The 24,102-nt window shown below is 36.9% G+C and overlaps 2 protein-coding genes across 2 annotated transcripts; one reads left to right on the forward strand and one right to left on the reverse strand.

Moving 5' to 3' along the window:
• Window positions 1-862: 862 nt before the first annotated feature.
• LOC124153946 (uncharacterized protein C2orf42) lies at window positions 863-22,125 on the reverse strand. The gene is made up of 14 exons (XM_046527375.1): window positions 22,008-22,125; window positions 21,649-21,868; window positions 20,752-20,922; window positions 20,521-20,658; window positions 19,460-19,630; window positions 17,960-18,113; window positions 16,809-17,062; window positions 15,345-15,467; window positions 13,017-13,179; window positions 11,993-12,123; window positions 10,523-10,696; window positions 9,854-10,004; window positions 6,243-6,448; window positions 863-2,914 (listed from the first exon to the last, which is right to left on the reverse strand). Exons 2-14 carry the CDS (start codon window positions 21,859-21,861, stop codon window positions 2,783-2,785), a joined length of 2,181 nt encoding a protein of 726 aa, XP_046383331.1. The 5' UTR covers window positions 21,862-21,868; window positions 22,008-22,125; the 3' UTR covers window positions 863-2,782.
• Window positions 22,126-22,162: 37 nt separating this feature from the next.
• Window positions 22,163-23,448, forward strand: LOC124153949 (2-aminoethanethiol dioxygenase). The gene has a single exon (XM_046527380.1). It carries the CDS (start codon window positions 22,218-22,220, stop codon window positions 22,998-23,000), a length of 783 nt encoding a protein of 260 aa, XP_046383336.1. The 5' UTR covers window positions 22,163-22,217; the 3' UTR covers window positions 23,001-23,448.
• Window positions 23,449-24,102: the final 654 nt, after the last annotated feature.

A 24,102-nucleotide genomic window follows, 5' to 3' on the forward strand; every position in this document is an offset into this window, starting at 1 on the left:
CAGCTACTTTTTCGTTTGTCTATCCATCTCCATAAATCACTTTAAGACCAAAGTCATGCGGTTTAGTGTAACGTTGCTTGGAAAGAACTTGAGGTTAAGAGGAAGCATCACACCGAGGCACGAACCCAGAAATTCACTAGGTTTTGTGCAGGTTGCCAATCATGATATTTATTTTCAACTCGCACATTCAATTCATCAGATATCATATATTTCGTATAAAAAGCAATATAATCTGTTTTCACAATGCTGAATGTTTAATTCATCGTTGGATATCGGCAGACATAATGAAATGTTGCAAAATCAGATAATGGATTGTCAGATGATAGATGCCTCTAGGATACTGGCCTATTCAGCATATGTATCATGGGTAGTCACTAGAAAGGAAAACAATTCGTGGGGAAGGAGGGAGGGCTAAAGCCACCAAAGCCCTACAAGCCTGATCACACCCTCTCGACCAGTGGTATTTTGTCTTTTTTCAAAGGTGAAGCAGATGCCCTCATGACCATCTGCAGAACACCAGGTCACCGAGGAAGGGGAATTGAATAAGCCTGCATCACAAATTTCAATTCCATACATCACGGGAGTATTGGAAAGTATTGCAAGGATCCTGAGGAAGCATGATGTGGTTACAAGGTTCCATTGTATCAACAAGATCCAAAACATTGTACCTGGAACAAAAGATTGAATCCCGCCTGAACTGTGTGAAGATGTGTATAAAATGCTATGCTCCAGCAGAAGATAATATGTTAGCAAAACATCCAACTAAAAATTTCATAATTTACCAAATAGCATTAATTACGAGACACTAAAAATTAATTCAATTTGAAGAATAAAAACCACTTTGATGAACTAATAAGACATATTTTTTTCTTCAATGTGAGTAGCCAAAGTCTTTATTCATGAAAGCCATTATGTAACAATACCAATGACAATTCATTTATAAGAACGATCAAGTTGCTTTTGAAAGTAAATTAATTCACTATGAATCAATACAATTGTTAGTCATTCTTATTCTTAGACTAAATGAATGCATTCAGACGAAACAAAATTTAGCTGCAACTCTTTTGGTATACAGAATGTGTGTACCAGGAAGTAACTGTTATTATGCACAAATAAATTTATGATAGAAATACTAAATGGAAAAAGATGCAATGTGATAATATAAAAAAAAAAGACTACAGAAAATAAAATGTGGAATACAGTGAAAAATATTGTCAGATGGATTATTTAGGATGACTCCTCTTCATTTTCAGTTACACAAAATGTCTCCATTATTTATGCTGGCAATGCATCTAATCACATATAATACCATCTCATAACAACTGTCCAATAAAATGCTTCAATAATAAAATCACTAACAACAAAATTAATAAGCTATTTACAAATAAATTGCGGGGAAAAACACCCCCATTTCCACTCTTTTTACATATTTACAAAACTGACCAATATAGAAGACTTGAATGCTTTCCCTTCTTCATTGACTAGATACTGCACTTGCTGGATATTGAATGTATAACCCAATACGTGTGTATGGAGTACTCAAACCTGGAAATCCACACAGAATCCAGAATCAGCTGTATGGCTAACATTACGTTCCACTTGAGTCTCAAAGACAATTTCAAAAGAATGGTTTTGGCAAACCATATCCCCAAAACTAGCAATAGGAATTTGTGTAAATTTTTTAAATTTTTTTTCCGCGAAAATTTCAACAATACCAGGGATACATGAGCCTCCATCAAGTTATAATGGATATATTTCATCTATGGAATGACCTTTACAATGATAACCAAATATTTCCTATAAATATTTAATTGTTGAAGACCATGACTCCCTTGTAATTCAACATTTTCTGGAGTTGATCATACTGCGACCAGCTAAATGATGTTGCTTCACAAGCAAAAATGATGGTCAAGAAAAAGTTTTCAAATAACTCAAAATAATGGAAAAGTGAAAATTTCACCTTTCGATCCAATGATCACCACTTCAGTAACAATGTATGGCCAATAAGAATTTTAAACTGAAATCGAGAAATAACCCAAGCAGATATAACTTTTCTTATTTTCAGATACAACTAATATCTGGCACTTTCAAGAAAATAGAAAGATAGCAAACATACATCATCTCTTTTTTCCAATAAGCGTGTGACTCAAAACAGGGAACTTTTTACTGACAGCAATATACTGTATATATTCGATTCCAAAAATAAAAACAATATGTAATGGCAACAAGAATCAATGATATCGCAATCATGAGGACTGAAAGAGCAATATGTAATATGAACCTGCCAAACCTGCTCAATAGTATGCATAACTCCATGGAGACTTATTAGGAATCATGATCAGATATATGCATAAATTAAAAAGAATCAGAATCTTCTCCAAAAGAAGGGTGTGCAAATAAATTATGCATGACAAAACACTTCAGCCCAAGTGCTCAAAATTAAAATTTACACAGTAAAACATTGCTCAGCAGCCTTCACACTAAAGGCTACATATTTTTCCCATGTTACAGGCAGATGCTAAACTTGTGTTGTACAGGAATTGACACAGACCATGTTTTTCATGAACACCCTTCATAATATCTATCAGAGTAATGCACAAAATGAAAAGGTGACAACTAAAATCTTCACTTCCAGCTTCAAATACATACAAAGACTTTAGCATCAGTACAGTCTGAAAAAAATCTCATCACTAAAGCAGATCAAATGAGATAAAAATATCACCTCACCCCAAATGATCCAAGAGCTAAATTTAACCACCATTAATTTCCTCACATTCTCCCATCACGATATAGTTAGTAAACTGCCATCAGCTGTCACAAGCGTTGTTGTCCTTGCAGCTGTTGAACTACTTTGTGAGGCTGTTTCCTTGCGTGCCACTTTAACCAGTGATGAATTATTTTGCCTCTGTCTTGCCTGATAAAAGGATAACAATGTAATGCAATTAATTCTAAAAATGGAATAATAATTTTACAGTTTTCTACAAAAACTAAAGAGTTGAAGTGGCCTTATGTCATCCATTTCAATCAGGATTATGTAAATTAAAAATATAAATTACAGTAGACTGATAGACAGGGTAGACTGATGCATAGCAGAGCATATTTTAAGGAATTTGCACTTGCAAAACTGAAACTACTTGAACCCTCACCATCACCCAACACCGCAAAAATTACATAAAGATTTGGGATTACCAGTCACCCGTGTACTCAGTGCTTAGGGTTACATGCTTCCTGACTTCATTTTAATATGTCTTGAACTTGAGTTTTGTTTTTCTTTTTCTGCCGGTACCAAGTACTGCCAATGGCACTAGGCGAAATTTGCGTTGCCTTCCTTGCACGTAATTTTATGCACTGCTACACAGCATTAATTTTATCCACTAATTAAATACTCTCTCTCACACTTCAGAAAACCTATTCCCTTGCGTGAAATTTATAGAAATAGAAAAAATGACAAAGTAGACATCAGCCACACAGAAAAAATCTAAAACTTAAGGTCATAAAGCTCTTGCAATATCCGAGATGGAATATGGCTTCTGGAATAAAATTTAGAGCATCGATTTGTAAATTGATTAATTAATATTCTTTGATCGAAATTTGAAAGTAAATAATGAACTCCTCAATCAAATTTGTTTCCTAAAACCATGCATAAATATTTCACATTTTATACCTAAGCTAACCGAAGCACATAGTTTGTTTCTGCATAATATTACCGTTTGGGTACATATTTATACCTTGCTGTGACCCCTTCACCTATTTTGCTTTACTAGATTAAACTACAGCGAAACATATACTTACAGACAAAGGAAAAAGGTAGTCACCTGTGAGAGATTAGATGATGTAGTGAGAAAAAGCTGACATCATATTGATATTTTCTCATATCAAGGAATATAAATAATTCCAGCTTTCACTTTTGGTGTAAGTAATGAGTAACTTGAGGATAGAACAATACACAATACTAATGATGCTCAATGATTACATAAATTTTATAAAAATTACCCAAGTGAACCACTATGACTCGTGTCACTTGAATTAACCGCACATAATTCAATAGTCTACATGATGAGGAAAGTAAACACCATACATAAGTCTAAAACCTATATTTCCACAAATATTTTCTAGATACATACCGTATATGTCTGAATATAGTCCCCCCTTTTTCTCCAAAAATGCCCGTGGTAAAAGTAAAGGGGAAGACAACATTCAAACGCATTTTTTTCAACTTTTCCCGAAACTAAAGCCAAAAAATTAGGGGGGGACTATATTCAGAGGGGGACTATATTCGGAGAAATACGGTAAGCACGTGTTTCAAATTGATTTTAAGGATAAAATACATTTGAAAATAATTATGTTAAAATAAGTAAGTAGGATTGATCAGATATTCAATAAGACCAAACTTTACAGCAATCCATTTACACCCATGTCTCGTATAGCGCAATTTCGATTAGCGCAATTTCGATATAGCGCAAATTCGCGGGGAAACATTGCAACGCAGTGTAACCTAATCCAAAATCTTAAACGCTCTCATGATAAAACGTGAACTTGCGCTAAGTACACACGAAATTTCTATCATTTTACGCATATTAATATTATTGCTTGCCTCAATTCTTCTTTTTTGTTTATATATTAATCGAAATCAATTGCTGTGCAATGGCCAAAAGTATTACTCGTCATTGGGTCCAGATAGCCAGCCTACCGAAGTAATTTATCCCGTCTCCTTAACAGAATGATGATAAATAATTTAGATCGTTAATTATGCAAGGGGCTAGTGGAAATGATTTTTTTCAGCAATACGGTTTGAGACGTATTTTCTCCGTCACAGGTTATCGGGCGGTTGACTTCCAGGTAGGGGGTCTACGCTAAAGCCTTCAAGGTCATCGGTATTCACGGGGGAGAAATGGAGAGGTGGCCGAGTTGCGCATGAATAGCATCAACACATAAAAGGGTCCGCTATAGTGTCTCAAACACAATGGCTTCGTTCCCTCCCCGCAGTCGTAGGCCTTTTGCGTCTCAGGAATACAGTTCAGCAGTGGAAGGTGATTTAGATAGAGCCATACAGAGTAAAAACCAAGAGAATATGGCAAAAAATAGGAATGCGTGTAGAAAAATCAAGAATTTATCAAGAAAAACTATAAACCTAGAAGAGGAATTGAAAGAGGTCAATTGCTTTGAAAATGGAGAGCGTCAAAGCGATATTGCGCGGAAGTTTAAACGCACGATGCCTTATTCTGAATAAAGACGAAGTTAAAACATAAGTGACCTCAGCCGCACCAACTTCAACCAAGCGGTCTACACATACGGAAAGGTCATAGTGAATCAGTACAAAAAGACGAGAGTGGTAATCGCTCCGAGACATTTAGTGAAAGCTCCGGTTGGTTCCAGAATTTAAACGGCAAGCAAGTATTTTCAGTGCGGCGATATCTGGTGAATCTGCAAGTGTGGATAGCGCAGTCACCGCAACATTTTCTGATGAACTCCAAGCTGTAATTGAAAGTGGCTCCTTTCCCCCTTAACCAGTTTTTAATGTTGACGAGACGATATTGTTTTGGAAAAGAATGCAATCTCGTTCATTCATTTTCAGGGAAGGAAAACCTGGGTCAGGTTTCAAGGCATTTAAAGACTGTTTCACGTAGCTGCTAATGACTCGGAGGACTTCAAATTAAAATGATTTATCATTCATAAACTCCGCTAGCTATGAAATGGCATTCAAAGTAGCATTTTCCTGTCATTTCGATGAGCGACAAAAGGGCCTGGGTGACGCAATGGTTTTTTTTTTAGACTAGTTTGAAAAATCGTCAACTGCCGGCAACGCATTACGATCGCCTGAGATAGCAGATGTTAGCCCACCCGCACGTCAGGAGGGAATTTCAAAAGCACGTAAGAATTTTTTTTAACGTGAATAAAAGTCTTCGAATGCGTGCATACTATCTTTAAAGATGTTTTAAACTATAAAAATTTATTTAAATAATGTTTTATAAGGCTTTTTGTGGGAATTAGATGTTTTAGAGGAAATTCAATACCCAAGACCTATGCTACCAGGAACGCATCCCTATCTTCCCAATGTTAAAATGCTCTCGTATAACGCAAATTCGTATAGCGCAAAGACCCCAAGGAACGCATCCCTTGCGCTATACGAGACATGGGTGTACATTCTTATTTGCTGCACATACCATTAAAGAACTCTTTCCTTTAGCATACATCCACATTTGTGCTCTCTAAAATTATCTTGTAATGAAACATAAACTCACCTGACTAGGTATAGCAACTAAAGGCTTCTCTGGGGTGGACAAGAGTACACTGTTCACTGATCCATCACGCTTTTCAAAGAGACCATTTCGCTGGTGGCCATATTCAAACTCAACCCTGAGTTCACCAATTCGAGACCGGGGCAAATAATCTGGGATCCATTCAATTATGAATGGAGTTGGATTGGACTGCCCAGGTGACATGTTTCCTAAAAAAAAAATTGAAGTTTTCTCACAAAATCCAAATGACAAAAAATAGTGGCACATGCATAGTTTTGGCAAGGGAGCTGCAATCACATGACCGAAAGGCCTTAAAAAAAAAGTCTCCCATAAAGTTTTATTTCACAAAAAAAGGACCCAATCCAGAGAAGAAACTTAACACTATAGTAGAGCCTCAATACAACAAAATTCAAGGGATCCACAATGTAGTGAATTTACGCAAAAGAATGATTACATATTTATTTTGCCTTCTTGTATTGAGTAAATTTAGTGAGTTTCACTAATTTAAGTGCTGGCTGTCAAGAATCACAAATCAATGGCTTAGATATGCAAAGGGATGTGATCATGGGTCTAAGACAGTACCTAGCAAATAAGGGTCAAACCACTTCACAGCAATGGAAATTAAATTGTGCCCTAAAAACCTGTTCAAAATTTTGAAATTTAATTATATCCTTGCCCAAGAGAACTCATTAAATAGATTCTTCTTATGGAATCATTGCTTCTTCTTGCAAATACAAACAATCATAGGCAGATTTAGAGGGGGGGCACGTGATCCCCCCAGCACTTACAAAATAGAAGAGATTTTTAATACGAATATTAATATATTTTATATTTTAACATAAAACTTATTAATAGTTACATATAAATAACTTTTATATTAAAATTAGAGATGTGCGAATAGTATCCGCGAATACTCGAATACCTCGAATACTAGAAAGTATTCGATATTCGAGATCTCGAATATTTATGCCAAAGGTGCCGTCTCGAATACCTCGAATACTTTTAATTTTGCGTCATACACTGTCGCTCGCACGTCGTTGCTAGTTGACTCGAAAAAATGAGGAGAACTCTAGAGACGTTTAGTGCATGCAGCGCCGTTTTAGGCAAGCTGACGAACTACATCAAATTCGCGGGTTAGAGCGGTGAATAGAGTTCAACGTGGGGAACCGAAATTGATCGGGTGAAAAAAAAGGTGTCCCCCATCAGGAGAAGCTCAGTGCCGTGGGATAGTGACATTGGCGCATTTCCCACGATCCGCTATCCACCTCAATTCAGCGTTCGCCCCACCCCGTCCGACGATTTCCTCTTCTCCGAAATCAAACAAAAGGTCCCGGCTTGCCCAGGGATCGTATTACGAAGACCTCAGCTTCGAAAAAAATATCAAGTTACCGGAAAAAAATAGAATCGCATTTCACCCTTCTTCCCCAGGAGATGAAACTACCATAGGGAGGAACTCATCAGTGCCGTGGGATAGTGACATTGGCGCATTTCCCACGATCTGCTATCCCCCTCCATTCAGCGTTCGCCCCACCCCCTCCGACGATTTCCTCTTCTCCGAAATCAAACAAAAGGTCCCAGCTCACGCAGGGATCGTATTACGAAGACCTTAGCTTCGAAAAAAATATCAAGTTACACGAGAACAATAAAAACGTGTCTCACGCCCCCCCTCTACTCACCCACTGGCCTTTTTCTGCTTACCTGCTTCGAAGTTCCCCATTTCTGGAGGTCAACTGCTGCATGAGTCATCTACTAGCCCAAAAGTTGTCTAACAATGACTTTCGGCTATTGATATTACGCTTTTATTGGATTGAAATATTAGTAATAAGCGCGTAATTTAAAAAAGAATAAGACCAAACACGACATATTTCTGACTTTATTTAAGCATTTTACGCAGGAAAATAAATGCCGGAAAGACGAAGAAATACGACGGAGGCTTAGCATTTTGGCGTAATGCTCAAATACGGTGCTCTCCTATTATTTTTTATAGCCTCAATCGAAATATTAATACTCCTGGAGTACGTATTTAACGATTCTAGATTTTTATAAGACGATATCTATTTTTCGCGATTAAATTAAAAGTGAAAATTTTCAAGCGCGCGAAAACGCGACGGGTAAGTATGAATGCCGGGAAAAACTCCGCGTGACGTTGTTCTGCTTCCCGCTGCCGCGAGTGAGGTGACCTTGGGGCGAGGCTCTGAGCGCTAACACGACGCAGGATGCTAGCAGGTAGCCGAGCACCATGCTAGCTGGTAGCGCTTGGCTAAAATAAGGATTATTAATACCTTATCAAGCGAAGAAAACTTTCCGACCACAGCCAGTTTTAATAAGTGATTATTAAGACATGTTTCCCTGATCTTTGTGCCTCATGCATGCATTGGTAACCTTAGACGATGTAAACTCCTATCCTCTCGTGTAGAAAATAGGTCCCTGTGATGTCAACTGGAGTGGCATTACATGGGTGCCAATCTGGCCTTTTTCAAATGAGGATAAAATTGGCCATTGCCATTGGTCGAAACCGGTATTGCTAGAACCAAATAATTTGTATATTATGAATACACCAATGGTGGGTAACAAATCACAATCAATGCCTTTCATTTTCTTTAATAAAGGAAACTACCCTATTGTTTATATAAAATTAAAATATTCCATTAATCAGCTAAATTCCTGTTTGAATCCTTTAAAGGTAGTCACAATTACTCGCCAAAATCTTGGGTTTCCTGCTGCATAAGCGACCTAGTCACACATTTTCACATTCATCGTTTAGTATTCGAGGTATTCGAAATTCGAGGTATTCGAATATTCGAGCAATGATTTGATATTCGAATTCGATATTCGAATTCGAGAAATCTACTATTCGACCCATCCCTAATTAAAATCTATACAGTTTTTAAACCCAAATATGAGAAGACCGTTTGCCTGTCAGACCCTTTGTGCCCCCCCACACAGAAAAATATCCTGGACCAGCCCTTGCAAACAATATATTTTTGAAGGAATTCAAGGAAATGTAAGAGAGGATCAATCGTAAATAAAAAGCATTCATCTGACCACCTTACTACAATTCCATTTCTTCCTTTTAAACTATTATCACTATCTCTCTATGAACATCTAATTTTGCATACTTATCTATTCCTAAGGAATGAAAACACAGCACCACACCATTTTCAAAAAAGTATCATCATTCAGGTATGTTATTTCCAGGGATGCCGACTCAGAAAAAATATTGGGGGAGCCCAAACCGGGGATCTTGCCCCGGGAAATTTTTTAAGTAGTGAGTTTAATGTTTTTTAAGCATTTTAGAAGAGTCTTATGATCAAAATTAGAACCCTGAAACTCGAATCTCGATATCTTGACACTCCGGGGAAAATCAGCAAGCCTGACACATTTTTTCCTCACGCCCATAACGAATTTTTGAGGGGGCTCAGGCCCCATGGAGTCGGCGCCACTGGTTATTTCCTTTTATGTGCAAGTGTGTTTGAAAGCGTCGATAATCAAGTTCACTTCAGTTCTCATGATGATGAAGGACAACATTTTCAAATGGCATTTAACAAACTACTTCCAAGGAAGAAAGCAGTCATTGCGGAGTTAGAAAATGAGCATTGAGAAAACAGACTCACCAACTTTCAAGAAAGTCTTCAGCTCTAACGGTTTGATCAGTGGTTGGCCTTCCATCTTTCTGAACAATTCACTCTTGTCCTGGGGCTGTTCATAAAGTTCGTACGTGCCATCCCGCCTCTGAACAAAACTCTGAGTGACTTCCAGTGGCATCTGAATTTAGGATATAGGAAAAAGCCCATAAGTAGAATCGATTCAAGGAAAAATTACAATCATAAGTATAATTGATGCAAATATTTGAAGGATTTAGAGAGGAGTTCTCACTAAAATTTAGCTTAACTACATAGTAACAGAGCTGCTACTTCAATTCAATAAACACATGAGCTCCATACACATATTAAGGGCAATTTGGTACCCCTAAATAGTACCATAGTGACCCTGATAATTTTTGTATTTTTCTTCTTCCTTAAATAAGGGCTTATTTAAATTTCACTTTTAATTAATTAACAACTAGAAAATTAATATAATAGCATTGGTTCACTGCAAAATCATCATGATTTATGAGAAGACACTGACATTGTTTAAGAGAAAACAAGAGTATGTTTACTGAAAATATTTTGTGAAACTTCACAATTATTCATCAGATATTAGATTTTATTTAATTTAAATCTACAAACAAATATTTTGTTAGCAAAAATGTATATTAGATGTATTCAATTACATTTGCATACCTTTGGAGTGTCAAATATTTGTTTGACTTGAAGAACATTAGTAATATGCCAAGTGTACTTGGTGAAAGTCCCAAATGGCAGCTTATCCTTTCTCACAAAAGCTCTGGTAAAGTTAGGTAGTCTTTTCTTCTTTCCACCACAAGATATTCGCTCCCTTAAGCATTCGAAGAAGGCCTGCAATGTATAAAATAGTACTAATAAAATAAATGAGCACATAAATGACCATAACTATTATAAACTTATAACCTAACACTTCCCATATCACAATCCGAGAGGTCAAAATATAAATTTTGAGATAGAAAATACATAATGTGGAATTACCAGAATTTTACCCGTAATATTCTAAGGCTGTGACCAACAAAAATTAATATGTATTATTAATTGAAAGAAAGATAGGGAAAGACTGAAAGACAAAAAGCATTGGCAGCAAAATGAGGAGAGTTTCCTACCCAAGCTTTTCCCTGACTTTCATGAAAATTCTCTCCTCTCCAGCATTTCAAAATTCTCAGACAATTCTAGGTTTTCCCAGATTTCAATTATGCTCACCACTCATGTGGGTGTTACAGCAACACACTGAAGTTTGGATGGAGGATGATTCTATTTCTTACAAAACCCCAGCGAAAGAATTTGCACTACCAGAATTTTTGTCTTAGGCCAGCATTTCATATGAAAAGTGCTGAAACATGGATTTTTGCAAAACCAAATAAATTTCGTTCCATTGTCACATTATCTTGGTTCACAAAAATTCGCTACCACCAGCCTTCGCGGCTTTTCATGGCAGTTGATAAATCATGGGAAAATTGGTTTATTCTGTTCTTGTAGATGATAAATATTCTAAGGATGGATTTATAACCATTAGGACCAATTCATTTTCAATTTTTTCTATTTGCGAGAAAAAAATTTATACAAACAAAGTCAAATCTTTTAATAGAAAATAGTAAAATCTAACATTGTTACTATTAGCTTAAAGTGTGCATTTTGATTGTTTCACCTATTCCACACAAAATGATGAAAATGACCACATTCATCCTAATCATACACTTCCCTGAACCCTACATTCTAGTGTTCAGGGAATTACAGACATAGTTATTCAAATCCTTTGACTATAATATCTCTTATAGATCTCATCTTCTAGCTAATAAATGAGACCTATAATCAGACTGTTCTTCTCCAATCAGTGCTAATAAAAATTGAGTGTCGGTAATTCTCTAATTGTCTACTGTACAGTGGCCAGAAGCCACTAATGAATATATAATCTCTAGATTCATATTGAAGGCTGGCCTTCAAACCCACTATGATCTGGATTCTCAAAAGGCATCATATCTACATATATTGCTCAATGTACAAAACTTTAGTGAGCCAAATATTGGGCTAAATATGAATAAAACTTTAAATCTTAACTATTAATGAGTAAGATATAGGTATAAGAAGAATATCGATAATTTACCACTGTAGCAATAGGCAACTCACATGAGATATATGAAAGACTAATGGTTCTGGTTTTCCATCAAACTGATAGTGCATTGTTTGGTTAATCCTTTCAGCCACAGAGCCCAACCAATCCAGGAAGGATAGATGCGTAGTATTTTCATCTGGTGGTTCTGAAAAATAGACATGAAAACAATCAAAAAATATGAAACTGTGAAGTTTGCATCACGTTAAACTAAGAAATCGATCGATTCGGCTTTAACTTTGTGAAAATACATGTTGAAATGAAAAATAAAAAACCTTGGTAACTTTAAACAAGTTACCAAGGTTGTCTACTTTTCATTTCACATAAAACTAACTTAAAGTGACCATGTGTCTGGGGTGTATTTAGGGTGCTATTCATTACTTTCCTCGGTACCCTTATGATATGCAATTACTCTCAGTGATAATGCTTTGGTCTGATGTACATAGACTAGTGGCTTTTAAAAGTTCATAAATTATTTATAAACATAGTTTGTTACGCTAGTGAAATAAAAACTTTGATTGGAGAGCCACCCTAAAGATTATCTTTTCCATTTTTCTTGAAATTGCGAGACGAAGCCACCTCCCCCTTAATCCACCAGCGCAATGGATGCATTCAGCCAGATTCTGTGATCTCTTATGCTCACAAATCAATTAATCTAAGTGATGACAATGTAAGAAACTGACATCACTGGACCAAAAAATCACCAGGCATCATGAGCGTAAGATGATAATCACTAATAATAAGTGAAGAAATGCACCTAACACCAATTAATCACTTAAAAGAAACAAATGAAAGTAAGGAGGTGCACCATTGAATTTGGAGCTCTGGAACTCGGGGATCATGATTTCATAACCCATATATGATTGAGGGAAAATAGAAAAAAGTGCCCAATCGCTTACAAAAATTTATGGCATTGTATGTACTTACTGCTTCTGTTTTTTTACATGTCCATTTCTTTCCGAATGATTTCCAAGGGTAAAATTTTCATTTGAACGAAAAAGGAACCCATGAAAATAAAAAGAAGGGCTTTTCATAATTTACCATGCTTTATAGCTAAACTTCCAATGGATCCATGCTGTCTCTTCACACCGGGCTTGCGTGGCGGGGGAGGGGTAGATGTGCTTCCACCATCTTGCAGAGTTAAAAGGGCAGAGCTTGCCTGAGCAATTGGATCATCTCGTTTCCTCTTCAAACCCAAGAGTTGCTGAAATTAAATTTTTTAAATTCAAATCAGTTAAATTTCAGGTGGTGCAGATAGCAAAAATGGATTATTCAAAACACTTGTAACATGTAATTGTTTAAGTATACCAGGACTAGCCACAGTGATAACTTTACAGAGTCACCCACTATGCAAATATTGTGTAAAAAATCCACTGAGAAAAAAATCATTTGCCTTGACCGGGATTCGATTCTGGATCCCTCAGATTGTTCAGTATAGTCCACAAATTTCGGGATTGTCCAGTATAGGGCACAAATTTCCACAGGGGAAAATGACGCCTCGGTAGCTTAACTGGATAAAGCGCTAGGCCAGAAATAGAGGGATCCGGGTTCGAATCCTGGTCAAGGCGAGTTGGGTCCTTTTCCCCTTCCCTGTCAGCTCTTTCCGCAAGTGTCGCCGTGCTCAGGGTATTTCCAGGTTCGGTCCTTTCTCTCCTTTCTGGTAGTCTCCACCAAGGGGACTCGACTCGCACCCTTTTGGAGTGAGGGCTCCTAGGCAGTGCCGTAACTCGAGGGTCAGTAATCTTGTCTCCTCCATGCCCTTGCCTTCGGCGTGGGTGTCAATCAGTATTTTACAAAAGCTGGGAGCGCGTGGATGCGGAGTTTTTTGGCATGGACTTCACTGGAAGTCGCGTGCGAAATAAAGCGAATTTGATTAAAGGTGTCCTTGCCCTTATTAAGCATAACTTGGGGCACACCTCCTCGCGCACACATCTTCTGGTTCATCACGGACCAGATTGCATGAACAAGGCGAATGACGTAACTTGTATTCACAAAGAAAAATGAGGCACAGTACATTTTTAATATGACACCAACAATAGCAATCAATATATGATACCAACCTAAATCTTTCATACTACACTTAAGCTCTGTAGTTATTATTAAACAGTAGTACTAACAGCTCATAACAGATATCAGAGAACAATACAACAAAAAACTACAACGTGGCACAACTTCATTTTAGCTTTTTCTTTCACTGATTAAAGATTTTGCTAGAGTGCAAAGAATATACAGAATAAGGAAGAACCTTAACTGTATAGCACAGTCCAGGATAAAAAAATGAACCACTTATCCTATAAAGCAGGGGTTCCCAAACTGGGGGGGCGTGGAGAAAGTCCAGGGGGGGCGTGACACCCTAATGAAATAAATAAAAAAATTACAAAAATAATTTCCTCAGATCAGACGTACAATTATTGAATCTTTTCATTCTGCGTTACCGCATTCAACAGTGAACAATAAAATCTACCTACTATCTACTAAAATCTACCGTATCAAGCAGGCACATACTTGTACGAGTACAAGTACTTGTACAAGTAGGAGTTGGTATGTACGGCTCCGTGGAAATAGGGTATTGCAAAATGGAAAGCTGATATGTGTAGCGGGGGGGGGGACGTGGTACAAAAAAGTTTGGGAACCCCTGCTATAAAGCATGCCTCAGATTGAGTTACAACTTTGTGCCCACTCCACTTGTGTTGCATTCGACTAGGGCAATAAATGGCCCTTCTTGGGACGGTGAGAGGTTGAGAATGGACTAGCGCCAAGTATGAAGCCAAAATATTTTTTCTTTTTTGTCTTCCTCTCACGTTTTACCATGGTTATTATCATGGCTCGCAAATATAAGAAATTGAAAAAATTATTCATAAAATGAGAATCACAAAAATATTTATAAAAACTAGGTATAGCAACTAAGTGCATGTTCTAAAAATTTTAAATTATAGTAGAAGAAGTCAGATTTCTCTGGTCCCAATCCCACCCCATGGTCTATTTCCAGGAAAGGCTCGACTGTATAAATATTAGGGTTGTGTAGTTGGCCACCAGCTGACCACAAGATGGTCTCTGCAGAAACATCACTCGCCAGAAAAATTATTGAAGGAATTGATGGGCAGGAAATTACTTTTAGCAGAAAGCATAAAATCATTTCTAGCTACAGTCTAAATTGATAACTTCCTTGAAGTTAATCTTGTAATTCAATGACTAAATTAAATTTCAATCGCAAGAAATTTTTGGCTCAACTCATGCGAGACATTACAAATCTCATAATATTTGGAGATGCTGTAGAACCTCTAATTTACAACGTTGAAGGAACTCAAATTTCTTTAGCTAGTAAATTAAGGGTTTGCAAAATTTCATTTTTAAATGCGGTTGAATTACCTCCAATGATGTGTCCTGTTCCATCAGTATTGAGTGCCCAACTTCAGGAATGTGCAGAGAATCACCCTCTCCAGTTTGCATCTGAACTTCTATTTGATCAGGTAGGACTTCTAAGTTGTGCATCTGCAAAAAAAATAGAAATACAGTGAAAATGGCACCTTCAAGTCACAATCGATCTTTAATTTCACACATTGACTAAATGAACTTGTTAAGGAAGCAATTACTATGGATCCTGTGCATGTTAAGACCTCCTCATCTACAAATAGACTTCATAGTCAAATAATAAATTATGCTGAGGATTTATTTTAAAATAACTTAATCACCATCAGATTATCCCCAAAAAATTACCTCTAACCAAATAATAAGAGGCTTTAGTCATTTAATGAATAGATGCCTATTAAATACATACAGTAAACTCTTGCTACTGCAAAATTCACAGGAATAAAAAACCGGAGGTATATAATAACAAACTTCATAAGAGCGTTTTTTTCAGGAATCATCGCAAAAAAACATAATTATTTGCCAAAATTCCTCTCTCCAATCTCCCATACTTGAACTCGACTCCGGAATAGCTTCAGAGTACGACATATGCTGCATATCATCGGGCATCTGCTGCATATCATTGAGAAAAAGTAGCCCCGAAAGTTGCTGAATAGATTAAATTATGAATAAAAATAACCATCAAATTACAGTAAAACCTCTTTACATCGTAATGGAGGGGACCAAAATTTGGGCAATTTGATGCATGGAGTAATTTCACATTGATAACCCCAAATCTCATGTGAATTGATATATTTCACATGAGATTTGGGGGTATGATATATCAAGAGAGGTTTTAGTGATTGGCACCATTTTTTCATATCCTTCGGAAATTAAAGGAACCACTGTCTTTTAAACCATTATATTTATGTGTTTTATCAAACATGCATGCATTAGTGAACATATATTTATTATTTAATAATTACAGATAGCGAGCGCTATTGCATGATTTTTACCATGATTCGAGAAAAAACAATGTTATCTCTCTCAATTCAAGTCACTTAAAATGATTAGGATAGTTGGATACTTTTTTTTAATTTACTATTAGGTATGCTCTCATATTGAACAAAATGGCCACAACTAATGATTAACGTGAAAATTACAGCATATTAAAGGTATGTAAGAAAAAAAAGAGTGAAACATTTATTGCAGAAAATGTCATTCCATGTACGTATTTGCAGCTGCATTAATGGTCTCTTGTTGTCTCGGTACAATTTACAGAGGTATTTAGGCCATCTCGGGGGTATTTCCTTGGTATGATAAGTGGAGGTTTTATGATATAAAGAAGTTCATTACAAAGAGGTTTGCCTATAAATTTACATGTAAATCAGACGGGACCATAGGGGTGGTATGAAGTACGGAGGTTTACGATGTAAAGAGGTTCACTACATAGAGGTTTAACTGTAGACAAGCAAATCTACTTACACTCATAACCTGAGTGATTTGTCCATCCTCGTTCACTGTAATTCCTGTTGCCTCCAGTAAAGCTGCCTCTTCCGGCAACACCTCAACCTCCACACTGCAAGGGTCATCATGGTCTCCATTGTTGGCTAGGAAAGTCATGAGGTGACGCTGAGGATGATGTTCTACCTCATCCACTTCAGTCTCATCAGATCTTGCTACCTGTAGTGTATCTTTGAGATTTGGCTCCCTACTTTGGCGAGCACTTTGAAGCACAACTGGAAATGAGAAATATTCACAAAATTTTACAGTAAAAGTGAGGCAATCAATAATACATTGGTTAATACAGTGGTAGTGACCATAGGGTGATTGACTCAAGACCCTACATTGCAATTCATCTAAAGAATATGGTATATGAAAGGGAAAGATAAGTTATGACAGAAAAATGTCTTCCATCCAGCCATTCTCTCATAATTTCACAATAAAAGACATAAAAGTTGCCAGCCACTGATCCTGAGTGGGTGACATTATTTTGCTCATCAAAGAAAGGAATCATTAACAAAACTACAATGATTCATATGAGGCTGAGAGTAACTGAGATGTGATGACCAGCTTATCAGGAGTCTGTTACGCAATCAACTTATCCAGAAAAGGGTTTAGGCAACAAGCCGATAGTGAGCAATTAAGTATGATAGCCACCCAAGATGATAATGGATGATAAAGGAATTCAAGATGCTTTAATTGATATTGACATGTAAACATATGAAGTAGTGAAATGTAAGCACAGCTTAATCTAGTCGAAGAATGATCAATAAAAAAGCCAACCAAAACAGGGCAATCACCATATCTCAATAGCCGCATACAAGGGTATAGATATCCCACAAGAACATGGCCTCCTCTCTATCTTTTCCCCTTTACTGGCAGAAGGCCAATATATTAGGCCTTGTTGTACGCGTAAAAACTGCTACAAGCCAATTTCTCAGGCCAGCCTACAATATGAAATGACAATCAAATTGTTTTTTTTTTTTAATTCATAAAAATAATCCTCAAACTGCATAATTTTCCATGGTTTTAAGCCACATACATCAGCAATGGGGGAAAAAATCTAGGTGTATTTTATCAAATAATCATTATTTGCATAATTTGATATAATCTCACCATAACAAGACACATACCAGAACTATGAGGATGTAGAATCTTGTCCAGGTTAATAAAGTATAGGAACTCATCAGCCAATTTGGGATCACTGGCAAATGCGCAAATGCAAGCATAGAAGTGGACACATCTTTTGAAAGTTCCATCCTCACGATCAGCTCCTTTGACTTGGCCCTGGAGAGAATGAACAAAGGAGTTGGGCATGCATAGATATATTGTTAAGATATGTTTTAAACTCAATCTCTGAAATACACCGTGCCTACTGTACATAGCATCGTATGATTTAACCCTTAAAACCACCTACACTGTGACCGTTTTGAACAAGATGGCTGAGTTGTAATTTTTTTCTTTGCTGTAATTACATTTCATAATCAATTGTGAAACAAACTGTGGACTAATACTATTTTCATTAATGCGAAATGCAATCAAACATGAAAGATAATTACAATAAAACATCATTTTCAACCATCATTAAGAAAAATAACTAACAATTCCAAGCAGAGACCAGCTTCTTGAAATACCAATAGGAAATCCAATTATCTGCTGCTTAGTATGGATTATTTTAACTATGCTTACTAGGACATTGTAAGTCTCATTGCATCTCATGACACCCATATTCATCATTTAATTTAATATGATTTGCCCAACACCCTATTTGGGTGGTTCACAAGAGGTTTTATCTAAGTTTTTGTTGCTCTCACACTCTTGAGCATTAGTAACTTCAAAATCAGGCAAATGAGATCATTTTTGGCATAGAAGTAGGAATTAATAATTAATGAAATTATAATAAGTCCACAAAATTTTGATATGGAGCTATCAAATGATGCTGATGCCTAATGCTTAGGCTCAATTATGATGATTATGCTTGAAAAATAGTAGCATCACTAAAAATTCTGTAAATTAAAACACAGCTATTTCCTTGAACAAAACCAGTTATTTTTGGCAATTTTTATGCCAATGGAGTACCAATGGGCTGTTTTCCTCCAATCTCTTATCCCCTGAGTGCTTTTGCCCTCAGCACTCCCAAAGAGATCAACTCTAAGTACTACAATTTTCAACCACTCTGTCCTAAGGGTAGCAGACTTATGCTGACAGCTTTCTTTCTCTCTCCCAATCCCAGTATTTTGTATTCCAGATTATCTGATGTATAGCAGAAAATAAATTTAATCCCCAAGAAATATGCACAGAATGATTGCTGAACAAAAACAGTCATAGTTCACGGCCAGCCAAAAGTAAACAAAAAGCACCGAGCCATTCTCTGTGAGAAAAAATGACCCAAAAACGGCATACTTTCAAAGTTATGAAGGGTGGGTGGTAAAAGTTGCAAAATCCTGAGTGCAACACATCGTCACCTGTGTGGTGCAAAAATGAAGAGATATTCCACCACCAAGTAAAAGATAAAAGAGTAGCACTCAGAGCTCCAGTCATAAGTAAACTCAATTCAATAACTTCTCCCACATCAACCGCTTCACTGAGCATTAGATATTACAAGTCTAATTCCATCTCACAGCCATACCCACCCTGAAAGCTTTACAGCTGCAGAAGAACTTGTTTTCCTTGCAGGGGAAGAATGAGAAATGTAGGTATCCCAAGGGATGCTTGGGGTTGGTCTTGCACTTTACAGCCATAATATTTTTTGACACCCTTTGCACAAGTGGTCCAGTAGTTTCTGTGGCCAACAACCAAATAGCCTGAAAATTAATGATGACATCAAATGAAAACGATGACAGCAGTAATTGAAACATCACATAACTAACACCTATCACAATAAATTGTCTTTGTTGATTGTGGTACATAGTTTGTTTTCGATTGTCACTGATGACTCTTGAGGCAAACATGACTTTCTTTATGAGAGCTCCCTTGCGGCACACTCCAACATATTACTTTCACAGTGCTACTCTATAAAATTGTTATGGTCTCAGGGATGATTGGAACATTGAAGAGAGGAGGGGAAGGAGAAGAGGGAGGGAGAATGGAGGAGTGGGGGGGGGGGGGGCAGAAGAGGGAGTTAATGGATAGAGGAGACAAGGGAGAGGGAATGTGCAGTGGAGGAAAGACCTCTGAGCAAACCATTGACATGGAATACTTCACTGGTTTTTCAGTCTTAAAATGATTAATTGATCTGTCTTATAAATAATTAATACACAACAAAATTATAAGTTCTTCATTTCCCCTCTTGGTGATAGTTTGGTAAGCTTTGGAAGGTATTTATTCTATAAGGACCTGAACTTCCAGCAAAAGAAAGTACCAGAAGTGCACTGAGAAGTATACAAAAGAAAGACATGCAGAGGTGCACGGAGGTGTTCTGAGTGAAGAGTGAGTTGTGTCCATTAGGGAAGTTTCATGAAGAGGGGGAGTTGCAACTCCTTGAATGTGACTCACGTGCCACTCCACTCCTTTAGAGGGGTCGCACGCTTGTGCCTACTCACTCACATATGGCACATCACTACAAATGAATCTAGGAAAGCAGAAAACAGTTTAATAGATAACATAAATACATAATGATGTATCAAAGGAAGGAAAGGCGAGGAATAATAAGTATCTTTGACTATGAAGTCATAATCAGAGATTATTCCCATACCTGCTTAGTTTCATTGCTGACATTCAATGATGCTAAAACACTATTCTTTAAATCCAAAGGCTGGGCTTCAGCATAGCAACGCAGAGCTGCTTTAATGTGATGACAGGTTGGCAGAGCAATTCCTTCACTTTTATCTTGCTGCAATACATTAATGGAAATAAAAAATGTAGTGGGTATTAAGATTAGTTATCTTCTTTGAACTGGGAATAATAATTTAGGATGCTTGCTTACCTCAATGGTCCTCATACAAGATTCAACAAAGCATTGAGAAGCTGATTCTGTGATTAGTGCTGAAGCATTTGTTAGTGACTGATCCCCATCCAACGATGGTATCAAGAGAGGAAGCTGGACAAATCCTCGGTAATCAGGACCTTTGTCGCGCACTCGCACAGAAAAAATTTGCTGAAAAACAAAGACACAAGAATAACATAAAACTACAAAAAGAAACATATAATATATAGAATAAATGTTTGGGAAATATGCCCTCAAAGTGAACCCCTTTAAGTTTAACTAGTAATGACCTAAATGATTTTTTCACAAAAACAGCCTAAAAGGCTAAAACTTATTATAAATCTTTGTTTAAGCCCAAGTGAAGCTATACTTTCTATGAATACACAATGATGGCATTGTCTAAGCCTTCTTTTTCACTTGTATGTACTTCCCCGAAATGATAGGATAATATAAAAGAAAGTAATATTTCCGATAACAGTTCATCCAGATGTGCGGTGGTGGATATAAAAATGAAAATACCCAATGCCTTTCCACAAGTCAGAAGGGTTGTTTAGCTTTCACATTTCTTATTATTACAAATAAGGTTACATACCTCTGTCTAAATATACTCAATTATTAACTTTAAGCCACCATAATCGCACAAGATTAATTCTTTAAATCGATCACTACTTCGGAGAACACAATATTTTATATCTTTATAAAAAAGAAACTGATGTAAAACTACACCCTACTGCGAAAAAGACGCAACCAATGGCTTCAAGAAATAAAAAGGTTGAAAATAGTCATAAAATTCAATACTGATTACAAAAGGCAAATAGCAAAAGATGGCAGATCAAAAATATCACAAATGTGCAACATACACCTATCAAAAATTGAACCCGATGTCAAGAATGTTACCAAATTTGTAGTTCCAGTATGCAACTTGCAAGCCTCCGTAGACAGCTTCCTTTTCTCTCCAGCCACTTTAAATACTACATCACAAGCTTTGTTCTTACAACTTATACCCCTGGTTCCATTAAATGTACCACACTTAGGACATCTTCTTACTCCTCTAAGAGTAGCTTTCCCTAAATCTGAGAGCAGGGCCCTCAGCCTATCGTCATTAGGCATGATAATTCTGAACGAAAGAAAAGAAAATATAGGTTAGCTACAAAAATTACTCACAATACAAGATCAAAATTGTATACACAAACGCATACAATCGAAGTTGAAGTTCCCCGAGAGCAATTGAAATTGAATTCTGCAAAACTACAAACCTGCAGCTGTGTGATATGGGCTTTTTTCAAAAATACGAAGAAGCCAATAAAACGATAATATGAAGAAAATATCAATTGGTATTATTTCCACAAATCTTTTCAGCACCACTGCACCATTGTAATTTCGTAACTCTTTTTAGTTCGTAAGTTTTCGTTTCGCTCGATAGGTGTCGCAGTTACGAAAACACCGATGCAGACAAAAATACTACGATGGCAAGTGCAATTGAAAGACTGATTATCCAAGCAATTCGTACATTCTCGAGACAAAAACCGCTTTCACCGCAGTCTTTCCAGAACAGCTTCTCACAGCTGAAATCGTTAGCGGACAATATTACGGCTGAGGACGTGAACTTACATGATTCACTGGCCCAGTACAATGTGATAAGATCGAGTGCGCAAGGGGCTCCTGTGACTTACATAGAAATTTTTGAAAATGAAGACGTAACCGTTGGAATTTTTGTGCTTAAACCTAACACACGGATACCTTTGCATAATCACCCTTACATGCATGGCATTTTGAAAGTCATATTGGGAACTATAAAAATTCAAAGTTATTCGGCGCTACCCTCTGTCCAAAACCATACTCCGGAATGTTTAAAAAATAACGCAGCAGGAAGGGGTGACTTTCTTTTCTCTGAGTCTCTGAAGAAACAAGCAATTGTCGTTTCCAAGAAACTGCCTGAGGCATCGAGTACCTCCAGTGATGGTGCATGTGTGTTGACTCCCAACGAGAGTAATCTCCACGAAATTCGCTGTGTTGATGGACCGTCTGCCTTTCTGGATATACTTGCTCCACCTTACTCCTCACAATCAGATGAGAGCGAAGAAGTTCTCCGAGTGTGTCATTATTTTACGGAAGCTCCTAGATCTCAAATTGTGTCAGATGAAGAGTTCGAACAGAAAAAAGACCATACCTGGTTAATACAGATTCCGTGTCCTAAAGAATTTTATTGTGACACAGCAGAGTATCGTGGCCCTGTTATCAACCTCTAATAACTTTAACACTGTGCTCTAATTCATGAAGCTATGTATTTAGACAGTAGATATGTGTACGGGTCGAGTTTATTAATAATTATTCACCACATAATTATCACTTAGGTTCTCCTGTGAATAATGATAAATATTTTGGTACATCTATGTCAGTACCAATCACTTCTTTGCATTAGATGTTCGCATGTGTGCTGAAACTTCGTATTTATTTGTAAAGGTACTACAACTCTATTTGATTTATTGTTACCTGCAGCTTTTGTATTAGTTATTTATCATATGCGCCTGTGTAAGCCAACTGGACCATCCAGTGTTTTATCTTATTGTAAGCATGTTCTCAGGATATTAATCGATATTTTCTAATGGTAATATCCTACTGTCGCAGTGGATCATGGTACTAATAAATATTTGGAGTAAATAAATTTGTTAATAGTCATGCCCATTTACGGGAGTACATACCTGTTTGTCTTTAAGATTAAAATCGAAGTGCTAGACCGTTCCACGGACCAAGGAAATTTTCCTTAAGTCGCCCAAGACTTGGCAGTGCAATATGTAATGGGTAACTCATATTATTGAATTTAAAATACAATACTGAGATTTGTTTGGGAACACATGGTACCCATACAGCTTCAGGCCGTTAAAAATAAGGGAAGATTTGACGTTAAAATCTCTTGATTTCTCTAGCGGGAGAAAAAGTAGTGTGCAGCCAAGCATTAATTATTGTATTCATCATTTTATGCAGTTCTATCAGCAGGAAGTGACTACTCAACATTAGGTATGATTCGTTGAGGCAGTCAAGAGCTCAAATTTTTGGGTTTTTCATTTCCTGATTCCTATCTTTATGTAAGTTGGACTGTTATGTAATGTCTTTATCTTAAACGATTTAGTGAGGATATGTATGATTTTTGTCTGAAGGATTTTTCTCCACTGAGAACCTCTCTCACCTTTTCTCACTACATATGTGATTAGGCTGAATTACTACTTGGGAAGGTCATTTCTAAACGAAGCTGGAAATTGAAGAAGTGATCAGTAGATTTTGTCTTGTCATGCTTCAACTGAAACTTATGGAAAAGATATGCTTCTTATCTTTTTCTGTACTTATAATCAT

This window comes from Ischnura elegans, chromosome 2 (genome assembly GCF_921293095.1).
Source record: "Ischnura elegans chromosome 2, ioIscEleg1.1, whole genome shotgun sequence".
Taxonomy (NCBI): domain Eukaryota; kingdom Metazoa; phylum Arthropoda; class Insecta; order Odonata; family Coenagrionidae; genus Ischnura; species Ischnura elegans.

Bases quoted from the DNA above. Each gene is read 5' to 3' on its own strand.
- LOC124153949 (XM_046527380.1), top strand. From the start codon at position 22,218: ATGGCAAGTGCAATTGAAAGACTGATTATCCAAGCAATTCGTACATTC.
- LOC124153946 (XM_046527375.1), bottom strand. From the start codon at position 21,861: ATGCCTAATGACGATAGGCTGAGGGCCCTGCTCTCAGATTTAGGGAAA. The intron at 17,063-17,959 runs GTATGTGTCTTG...TCTCATTTCCAG, and splicing joins TCTACATCCTCATAGTTCTG to TTGTGCTTCAAAGTGCTCGC. The intron at 2,915-6,242 runs GTGAGTTTATGT...TCCTTTTATCAG, and splicing joins TAGTTGCTATACCTAGTCAG to GCAAGACAGAGGCAAAATAA.